The 11,108-nt window shown below is 46.5% G+C and overlaps 2 protein-coding genes across 2 annotated transcripts; both read right to left on the bottom strand.

The window, feature by feature from the left end:
- Window positions 1-2,830: 2,830 nt before the first annotated feature.
- LOC105560332 lies at window positions 2,831-4,316 on the bottom strand. Its single transcript, XM_012009368.1, has 3 exons — window positions 4,299-4,316; window positions 4,065-4,250; window positions 2,831-3,961 (listed from the first exon to the last, which is right to left on the bottom strand). Exons 1-3 carry the CDS (start codon window positions 4,314-4,316, stop codon window positions 2,831-2,833), a joined length of 1,335 nt encoding a protein of 444 aa, XP_011864758.1.
- A 540-nt stretch (window positions 4,317-4,856) lies between these two features.
- LOC105560331 lies at window positions 4,857-5,792 on the bottom strand. Its single transcript, XM_012009367.1, has one exon. The coding sequence runs from the start codon at window positions 5,790-5,792 to the stop codon at window positions 4,857-4,859; it is 936 nt and encodes a 311-aa protein (XP_011864757.1).
- Between the last annotated feature and the right edge of the window lie 5,316 nt (window positions 5,793-11,108).

Below are 11,108 nucleotides of genomic sequence, written 5' to 3'. Positions count from 1 at the left end.
CGAGCGGCGAGCTTCAGTATACACTCCCCGCTTGCTCCTCGCTGCGTGACAACTTTTTTTCGACGCGCCGCTCCACCTCTCGCTATTAGATGATGCCCCACCGTTGCCTGCCGAGTCCGGCCTGCAGCCTTCTACGCTCTCACTCGCTCAGACATTAAAATTAATTTCTCGATAACTACTGCGAATTTTGCAAAATGGTATAGAACTTTTCTATTCAGTTTGCCCCGGTCTATCTGCCATCTACGGGACATACGGGTATTAGAACACACCCTGTATAATTGTTTTAATAAATACCCATTTTTTAAATATAAAATATAAAGTATATTTAATACAATAGTTTTTATTTTGCATAATTAGTCCATAATAATCGTATACATTTTTGTATTGTTACAGTTTAGCATACAAGGGCTGATCAAAAAGTTCCGGGACTTTTTGAATAGCGCGTCAACGGAGCATCGGAATAAAACGCGGATTGCAACACTGTTAAGAGGGGTTCCTCCCGAGTACAGCTCTATTTTCAAATAGTTGATAAGACGTTCTGAAGCGGAGTAACTGTTTTAAGCTGTTTCAGTGAACAGAACTTTTTTGTGTTTGGCGATTTCGTGATTTTGTGTGAAGTTGGGGAAAACTTTTACCGAAACTTTTCACATGTTGCAAACAGCTTTTGAGGATGAATGTTTGAGTCGTTCAAAGTGTCACGAATGGTTCAAAAGGTTCAAAGAAGGCCGGACATCAACCGCAAACGATCCTCGTTCAGGACGCCCAACAGTGGGTGCTTTCCAATTATTTTACACTTTTTAACACAAACGTACACAAGAAGACACAAAGTGTCGCGATGTGCACGACTCAATTGGAACAAAATATACCACAAAGAGTACACAAAGTAGTATAGTATCCATGCTTGGTATTTTTAATCCATGGTGGTGATCGAAACTGCGTCACCTAATGTTGATTCAAAATATTTATTACCTCAATGATACTCTGAATATTGCCGTTGTTCATTATTGAGTAAAAAGAAAAAAATGTGTGCCGTACTTGCGTATTTTCCTCCTCCCACTTCGGTATTACTTATGCACCAGAATGATATCAGACGTAACCTCACTTCTTTTTTCCCTTTTATATGTACCTATAGTAAACCGTCGTAGCAAAGGAATATGCCGATCACTTGTAGCCGCCGTACTTAGTAACTATTATTTGTCACTAGAAAACACAAGTTTACACAGCCGACTAGTAGCCCTCAGGCTGAGTACGAATGTGTAGAGGTGTGTCGACATTTGTGACACTTGGAACACCATTTGTGTTGCCGTGTGCACGAAAGTGTCTAGGGATATTGCAATTGGAAAGCACCCAGTTTCGACTGACGACGATCATGTTGCCCAAGTGAATGACCTCGTGCGTTCGAATCGTCGTCTAACCATTCGGGAAATGGCAGAGGAATGCAATACGAGTATTTCATTGGTTCATGCCAAGAAATTTTAACAGAAAAACTGCACATGCGTCGAGTTTTGTGTGTCCTGTTGGGCGTCCTGAACGAGGATCGTCTGTGGTTGATGTCCGTCCTTCTTTGAACCTTTTGAACCATTCGTGACACTTTGAACAATTCAAACATTCATCCTCAAAAGCTGTTTGCAACATATGAAAAGTTTCGGTAAAAGTTTTCCTCAACTTCACACAAAATTTGAAACGCGTTGCTCTTCTTTCCCTTCTGTTCGCGAATCTCGCGAGGAGAGTTCGCTGGTTACCGCTGCGGATGGAAGCAGGGTGAGAGGACTTTGCGGTGAGAGACTCGGGGAACGGATGCACGCGTGAGAGGGTGGAATATCACGTAATCGTAACTCAGGTCGTTTGAGTAAAATACCGTGTCACCGTTTAATAAATGTAAAAATGCTTACAGTTGAGCAGTCTATGATATAACGGGAATGAGAAGTCTTTAATCACTTGCACGGGTCGATATTATTTATCGATAGCCGGCCTCGTGAATGTAGATGCCCGTGAGCCGTGTCTACGCGGCGCCGGCGTGCGTTGCGTGGTGAGTTTGAGCTGCCGTTGATGCTGTATCTTTAGTCCTGGATGATTCGCACTGCTGAGTGTTCACTTTTGTCCGCACTGAGTCAATTCTCGGATGAGAAAAGTCCACAAGAGCACTCTAAAAGTCTTAAGGGGATGCTGGAGTGATTCTGCACTTTCGCACCTTTTGCACTTAAAACTGTCTGTTTCGTGGAAAGATTTGTGTAATACACAAATTAAATGGCACGTGTACAGATGATCGAAAGCAGCTTGCTATTCCGGCTAAATTAAAGAACAATATGACATCACTGAAACTAAGTTTGTAAGTCTAATAAAAAATAATAGTGAGCAACACATACATACAGTACATGTAGTATGTGTGTTGCTCACCATTATTTTTTATTAGACTTACAAACTTAGTTTCAGTGATGCCATATTGTTCTTTCATTTGGCCGGAATAGCAAGCTTCTTTTGATCTGTACACGTAAGCCATTTAATTTGTATATTACACAAATGTTTCCGCGAACTGACTGTTTTTAGGTTAGAAAGGTGCAAAAGTGCAGAATCACTCCAGCATCCCTTAAGCACTACACGACGCGTGTACTAGGTACGGTTGCCATGAGCCAAAAAGCCCCGGTAACGAACGTGAAGAAGCGCCGTCGCCTCGTGTCGCGATCGGGCATGCGCGCGCAGCGCTCCTGCGGCGCTGCACGATCCGACCCGGCTGATGCTGCCATCACGCTGGTGACGAACTGACCGAGATTCAGAAATGAATCTCGAACATTCCGCCCGCCATCAGCAACGTAGTTGATGATCCCTGATCTTATGATGAGATTGGCAGGACGGAGAGGTTTATCACTGGTCGGATGAGTGTGGTAGTGGCTGTCTTCAGAGTCACCACCCGCACGAGACCATCCTTCCCAGGATGTAGGGCCGTGATCCGGGCTAACGGCCATTTGCATGGCGGGAGCCGCTCGTCAGTGATGAGCACCAATGATCCGATCTTGATCTCGTTGTTTTTGTGGTGCCACTTTGAAATGGCTTGTTGTCGTTGTAGGTAATGCGCTGACCATTGTGTCCAAAAATGTTGTGCCCTTTGCTGGATGAGCTGCCATCGTGAGAGTCTTGAGATTGCCAGGTCGGTGAGTGAGGGCTCTGGTATGGCGGTGAGCGGACTTCCTACGAGGAAGTGACCTGGCGTGAGTGCTGAGATGTCGTCTGCGTCGTCACTCAATGGTTCGAGAGGTCGCGAGTTGAGGATTGCCTCAATTTGAGTGAGCAATGTGGTGAGCTCCTCAAAGGTGAGCACGCTTTCTCCAATGGTGCGCCGTAGATGATACTTTATGGATTTTACGACGGCCTCCCATTTTCCTCCCATGTGAGGTGTCGCTGGGGGATTAAATTCCCATCGGGTGTTATCTTGCGAGAGCAGGTGAGAAACTCGCTGATGTTCTTGAGTGCTCTGGATAAATAGCCTTTTGAGAGCTGTATCCGCGCCGATAAAATTGGTGCCGCAGTCTGAGTGTAAGGTGTGAGCGATGCCGCGTCTGGATGAGAAGTGTCGATAGGCGGCAATGAATCCCTCGGATGAGTAATCACTAACCGCCTCGAGATGTACTGCTGAGGTTGCGAAGCAGACGAAAACGCAGATCCAGCCTTTACAGGTTTTGGCACCTCTTCCCTTCCACGTTTTAACTGTGAGTGGCCCTGCGTAGTCCACACCTGTATGAGTGAACGGTCGTGCCTGCGTAACCCGAGAGAGAGGTAGTTGGCCCATCAATTGATGAGCACGGATCCCCCTCTGCCGAGCACACGTGACACACCGCAGAATGTGAGACTTGACAGGAGCCCTCCCGCCGAGAATCCAGTATTGTTGTCGGATGTGTGACAGCGTAAGCTGCGTGCCTCCATGTAGAGTCCGTTGATGAGCGTAAGCGATGATCAAGGACGACAGCTGAGAGTGACGAGGCAAGATTACAGGATGTGTCGCATCGAGTGAGAGAGCTGCGTGAGCGAGTCGTCAGCCGACGCGAATGATTCCTTGAGCGTCGATGTACGCAGTCAATCTGTTGAATGCGTGCGCCTTTGCCAACGGTGAGTCTGCCTGTAATGCCTTGAGCTCGTGCGAAAAGTACGTTGCTTGAGTTGCCTGGATCCAGAAGAGCCTCGCTTTCTCCAAGGTCTCTGGAGAGATGTGTCTGACAGGCAATGAGTCGTGGACCTTCCTCAACCGTGAGACGAATCTGAAACAGAGAGCTGTAATCCTCAATAGTTTAGTGAGGCTTGAGTACCTGTAGATGAGTTCCCATTGGTATTCAGTCCTTTGCGTAACCGTCAGTAGCGAAACGCCTGGGCGAGCTTCTGTTGCACTCAACTCTTCGGAGAGTGCTGGTTGCGACGGCCATGAGTCTGGGTTGAGTATCTATGGTGGTCCCGTCCACCAAAGCGAATGCTTTTGAAGTTGAGCAGTCGTGAGGCCTCGTGATGCGCAATCTGCCGGATTGGAAGTCCCAGGTATGTATCTCCAGTGAGCAGCTGGAGTGAGTTCTTGAATTTGAGCCACCCTGTTCCTGACAAAATCCTTCCAGCGTGATGCATGAGATCTGATCCATGAAAGTGTCACTAGAGAGTCCGTCCACATATGAGTTGCCGTTACGTCCATGTTCAAAGTGGCTTTGACGTATTGCATGAGTCGAGAGAGCAGTAGAGCAGCCGTGAGTTCAAGTCGCGGGATTGAGAGCCGCTTGAGGGGTGCTACCTTAGTCTTGGAGCACACAAGTGAAAACGTGGCGCCGTTTGAGTCGTGAACGGATATGTATATGACTGCAGCCATTGCCAATTGAGAAGCATCAGAGAAGCCATGAAGTTCCACCTGCGAGTCGCTCCATGTGTTGAGCCACCGAGGTATTGAGAGCCTGGGATGGCAGTGGATCATCCCATTGGAGCTTGTGCAGCCACAGCTCCTGCAAGAGAATTTTTGCCTTGATCACGACGGGTGATGCAAAGCCAAGTGGATCGAATATCTGAGCCACTTCAGATAAGACGAGGCGTTTTGTGAGTCTGCCTTCCGTGCGTGAGCTTCGTGTTGAGAATGCAAAGGTATCTTCTTGAGGGAGCCATTTGAGTCCGAGTATCTTGGTTGCGCAATCGTCGAATGTGATTGGTAAGCCTTGGTCTTCGCTGTCGGTGACAGTCTTGAGTATGTCGAGATGAGTTGCATGCCATTTTGCTAGTGGGAAGCCGCCTGCCATGCAGAGGCCCTTTAGTTGATGTGCGACCTCCTGCAATTGTTGTATTGTATCTGCACCACCAAATATGTCATCGACATACCTGCCGTGAGTGATGGATGGCACAGCCAGTGGATATTTATGTCCTTCGTCCTCTGCTAGTTGTAACAGCGTCCTTACGGCCAAGAACGGTGCGGCCTTTGTCCCGTAGGTGACTGTTGTCAGATGATATGGCACTTCATTGAGTTGATCGTCCATCCAGAGTATCCGTTGCAACTCCCAGTCATCCTTGTGAATTTTGATCTGCCTGTACATCTTGGTGATATCCGTAGCGAAAATGTGACGATGTCTTCGTATCCAGAGGAGAACATCTGAGATGTTCAGATGCAATTTCGCTCCAGTATACATGAGATCGTTGACAGAGTAGCCTGATGTGGATGCGCTGGAGCCATTAAACACGACCCGCAGCTTTATTGTTGTACTGTCAGGCTTGAGAACACCGTGATGTGGCAGGTAGAAGTGTGAGCGGCGACTGGAGATGGATAATGCCTTCGTCATGTGTCTCGTAATCCATCATGAATTGTTGATAGAGACGTTGATAATTCACATCCCTTGAGAATCGTCTGCGTAATCCCTTGAGGCACTGATGGGCGACGTGGTAAGAATCACCCAAAAGATCTACTGGTGATTTGAGTGGAATCCTGACAACGTATCTCCCTGATGAATCACGAGAGTGTGTAGCCTTGAAGTGCTCTTCGCACCTCTGCTAGTCAGGGGTGAATTGGTTGACATCGTGAGTAGGCACCTCCTCTTGAACCCAAAATTTTGTCAGTAATTCGTCGAGAGCATCCTCGTTGACTTGAGGAGAAGCATGGTGCGTTGATGTGCGTGTTGCTTCTCTATTGACTGGTCCAAGAACGAGCCATCCGAAAATGGAGAGCCGCGCTATCGGCATGAGTGGAGAATGCCTAATGATATTGGCTTGATGATTTGCCCGTAAGCGTCTGCGCCGATGAGGATGTCAACTGGCCGCGGGATGAGAAAATCAGGATCGGCTAATACCAAGTTCGTAAGATGCGGCCATTCTTCCGGTTCCGCCTAGAACGATGGTAAGATTGATGTAACTGTCCGGAGGACATGAGCTTGAATTGTAGCAGTTGCGTTGGAATATGTCGAGCTTAGCGTGAGCGACACGACTCCTCGTGTCCGAGTACACTCCTTGCCTGCAATTCCATTGACGACAATACCTGAGTATTGACGAGGGATGTTGAGCTGCCGAATGAGATTCTCCGTGACGAAGGTGAGTTCGGATCCTGCGTCAATGAGTAGGCGTACTGAGTGATGAGTGGTGGATGAGCTGATCAATGCCAAGGCTGTGGCGAGTAGAGTTGAGCAGGATGAGCGGACGTGTGAGCTGGTCTCGACGACTGCACCGGCTTTTCAATTTGCGGGCGTGGCCAATGACCCACCGGATTTCTGAGCTGGCGATGCTGTTGTATGTACGCCATGCAGCATCGTGTGGTGACGCCCTGAGCAGGTCTTGCAGCCTCGCTGAGACTTGCATGAGCGTACACTGTGACGCCCCAGGCAATTAAAACACAAGCGCTTATTTATTGCCACCTTGTGCCGGTCTGATGGTGATAACTCCCGGAATTTCCCGCACATGACGATGAAATGCTGCGCGTTGCAGCAGTCACATGGGTAAGATGAGTCGCCCTGATGAGTAGTCTTATGCGCTGTCGTCTTCCTTGGTGGTGAGGATGCAGAACTGGGACCAGGATGAGCCGTCATAGTCTCGATCCACTCGAGCGCCCGTATCCGAGTAGTCAGAAACTCCTCGAGCTTCTCGAACGTAGGATAGTCGCGCGTGGCGCCAACAGCGTTCTCCCACTGTTCGCGTGTCACGCGATCCAGGAGTCGCGTGACATGATACACCACAGCGCAGTCCCCGAGCTTGTCCTTAACCTCGAGGGCCTCCAGTCCCTTGAGCGCCTCTTTGACTCCCAAGACAAGCCTGTCTAAGGCTGCCGCCTTCCTTGGCACCGGGGTTGAGCTGGCGAAAATCTTGTCAAGGCAGGCATGAATGAGCAGTCGTTTATTTTCATACCTGTCCTTGAGAAGATCCCAGGACGGCGTGAGCGAGTCTCCGGCCATTGAAAACCCTGATATCAACTGAGCTGGCGCGCCTTCCACCGACGAACGGAGGTAGTGAAGTCTCTCGACGTTCGTGAGTTGCTCGTTTGACATGATCAGGCTTGAGAAGAGATCTCGAAAGGCAGGCCATGCGGCATACTCCCCGGTGAACTTGGGAAGTGAGATGACCGGCAAGCGTGAGAGCGTCTGTCTGGTCTCGCCGGCCGATGAGCTGGTCTGCGGTTGAGCAGGCTGAGCTGCCAACGCGTGACGGAGCACGCCGATGACTCGTCGCGCCTGCATATAGCACCGCGATTCAGCCTGGTGAGCATTGTCGGCAAAATACTCATGGTGAGTAAGTGCCGAAGGCCATGACACCTCGAAATAAGCGTGTTCCTTTATGAACGCCTTGTGCGTCTCCTCCATCAGCAGCTGAAACTGCGAGACCTCCTCGAGCGATGTCTGCGCTGGGACATCCGGCAGGGATTCGGTGAGCTCCCTGAGCGTAGCGATCCGGCCCATCTGCGTTTGAACCTTCAGCGCGAGCTCCGTCGGAAGCCGGGCAGGAGACGTCGTCCTTCCCGACGTGCGGTCTCCCTGCGGCACCTCCAACGCCGGGGTTTTCGGGTGGTCCGTCTTGCCCGTCTTTGTCTTTGTCTCGTCCGCCATGGTGAGAGAGCGAGAGAGATTTTAGAAGTCTCGCCGGCCGATGAGGGTTGAGAATTCTACCGATGAGCTGTCACGCGAGAGAATCGTGAGATCACGTGATCGATGAGTGGGACCGTGTACGTACGCGCCGCTAATCATGCGAAAGGGCCGTGAGATCACGTGATCGCTGCGTGGTCGAGCTAATCCATGGACGTACAAAATATCTGGACAGAGCGTGAAGTACCCTTTTAGACGCGGGGAGTGATCCCTGAAGGGAGAGAGGCTCACAGTCGCGTCCATCTTAGATGCCTCAGATTTAGCGTCTATTTTCACGTCGCACGACGTTAACTAAGACATCACAATACATTCAGTGACATTACCCGCTGTCATTCTTACGAATATTGCACAAAAAAATAAATAGTGTATATAACATGCCGGATTGTTGGGCTAAAGGCTGTAAAAGCCGAAATAATAATAGTCGGAAGAATAAAATGCAAGTACAATGGGAAAAATCTCATAACCAAAAAATTACATTTCATAGGTAAATTTTGCAATATAATTATGTCATGCGATTCATCTCATAAGACCGGTTGCTTCTAAATACATTCATATTAGATTATACTTTATAGGGCGTAGTATAACAGATAACGAAAACAATATAAGTATAAGGCAACAATTTAACAAAATAGTTTTGTTTAAAGGACAATAATATTTATTATTATAAAAGATACATTTTTAAATATAATATTTAATCAATTACATATGCAAATGCAGTCTTTACTTTGTTAGCTTGAAGTCAAGTTGCATTTTGCATAATGTGATAGCACAAATATGTGCATGATTGATCAAATAATTAAATAATTCGTTCAAAATGACTTTAAAATATTTTTCACAAGTTTATTAAATTTATTACGTTTATGTTACATTTATAATATATATATATATATATATATAACAAATATATATGTAAATTGTGAGAAATAAAGGTTCCTTCGTTTTAACTTTAAATAGACTATATCTCCGTGAAATTATCCGTCGCCGCCATCTTACATGCCTCATCCGTGTCAATAGACATTTCATTCCTCTCACCCTTTGTACTTCAACCCCGCAGTATTGCGCTCTGTCCAGATATTTTTTACGTCCATGAGCTAATCCGTCCGAGAGCCTCGCCGCAATCCGGTCGAAGGACCAAAAAATGTTCGCAAATCTCGCGAGGAGAGTTCGCTGGTTACCGCTGCGGATGGAAGCAGGGTGAGAGGACTTTGCGGTGAGAGACTCGGGGAACGGATGCACGCGTGAGAGGGTGGAATATCACGTGATCGTAACTCAGGTCGTTTGAGTAAAATACCGTGTCACCGTTTAATAAATGTAAAAATGCTTACAGTTGAGCAGTCTATGATATAACGGGAATGAGAAGTCTTTAATCACTTGCACGGGTCGATATTATTTATCGATAGCCGGCCTCGTGAATGTAGATGCCCGTGAGCCGTGTCCACGCGGCGCCGGCGTGCGTTGCGTGGTGAGCTTGAGCTGCCGTTGATGCTGTATCTTTAGTCCTGGATGATTCGCACTGCTGAGTGTTCACTTTTGTCCGCACTGAGTCAATTCTCGGATGAGAAAAGTCCACAAGAGCACTCTAAAAGTCTTAAGCACTACACGACGCGTGTACTAGGTACGGTTGCCATGAGCCAAAAAGCCCCGGTAACGAACGTGAAGAAGCGCCGTCGCCTCGTGTCGCGATCGGGCATGCGCGCGCAGCGCTCCTGCGGCGCTGCACGATCCGACCGGGCTGATGCTGCCATCACGCCGGTGACGAACTGACTGAGATTCAGAAATGAATCTCGAACACCTTCCATCACGAACAAAACCACGAAATCGCCAAACACGAAAAAGTTTTGTTCACTGAAACAGCTGTTATTCCGCTTCAAAACGTTTTATCAACTATCTGAAAAAAAGCTGTACTCAGGAGGAATCCCTCTTAACAGTGTTGCAAACCGCGTTTTGTTCCGATGCTCCGTTGGCGCGCTATTCAAAAAGTCCCAGAACTTTTTGATCAGCCCTCGTATACAGGGTGGGCCAAAAGTCTGGATACACCCTAATATCTCATAAACTATGCACTTTAGAAAAATATGTTTCTGACAAAAGTTATAAGGCTTAAAAAGACGCATTTAATGATAGTAGTCGTTTGACCTGGGATGGCGTTGTTAAGGTCACATAAAGGTCACACCAATTTTTTTAAATGGCATCCCCTATTTTTTATTACATATTCTTGTAGCTAACCTCGAGAGCTTTCCAAAACGCTATAATAAAGTATTTTTTTATTAAGAACTTTTTGAGTCATTAAGGTATGAAAGTTCCAATATTTTGACGTAAATTACAAAATATCTTGTAAAATATTCATTTTTTTATCATCTTACCTTAATACTTTTTTGAACAGAATAATGATACAAATCAACTGGTGTAAAGAAAACAAACAATTTTGTAACAAGCAATAAAAAAATTTTTTTTATTGATTTGTTGAGCCAGTTGATTTGTATTATTATTCTGTTCAAAAAAGTATTAAGGTAAGATGATAAAAAAATGAATATTTTACAAAATATTTTGTAATTTACGTCAAAATATTGGAACTTTCATACCTTAATGACTCAAAAAGTTCTTAATAAAAAAATACTTTATTATAGCGTTTTGGAAAGCTCTCGAGGTTAGCTACAAGAATATGTAATAAAAAATAGGGGATGCCATTTAAAAAAATTGGTGTGACCTTTATGTGACCTTAACAACGCCATCCCAGGTCAAATGACTACTATCATTAAATGCGTCTTTTTAAGCCTTATAACTTTTGTCTGAAACATATTTTTCTAAAGTGCATAGTTTATGAGATATTAGGGTGTATCCAGACTTTTGGCCCACCCTGTATAGTTAGCGATGTACAACTTTGCTGTTGCGACTCGTATCAGTGAGTGACATATTACTTTTTATTTTAAAGTGACGTTGCGCATATAATTACCTCTCTCTCTCTCTCTCTCTCTCTCTCTCTCTCTCTCGCTCTCTCTCTCTCTCGCGCGCACTCTCCCCCCCCCCTCACTCTCTCTC

Source organism: Vollenhovia emeryi, unplaced genomic scaffold (genome assembly GCF_000949405.1).
Source record: "Vollenhovia emeryi isolate VEMERY1.0 unplaced genomic scaffold, V.emery_V1.0 DF939233.1, whole genome shotgun sequence".
NCBI classification, from domain to species: Eukaryota; Metazoa; Arthropoda; class Insecta; order Hymenoptera; family Formicidae; genus Vollenhovia; species Vollenhovia emeryi.
The sequence above is the reverse complement of the archived record's forward strand: the minus strand, read 5'-3'. Positions and strand labels throughout refer to the sequence as shown.

Excerpts from the sequence above, each read along its gene's own strand:
- LOC105560332 (XM_012009368.1), bottom strand. Across the intron at positions 3,962-4,064 it reads GCATTCAACAGATTGACTGC|CTGTCGTCCTTGATCATCGC; the intron begins GTACATCGACGC and ends CGTCACTCTCAG.
- LOC105560331 (XM_012009367.1), bottom strand. The coding sequence starts at position 5,792 with ATGACGAAGGCATTATCCATCTCCAGTCGCCGCTCACACTTCTACCTG.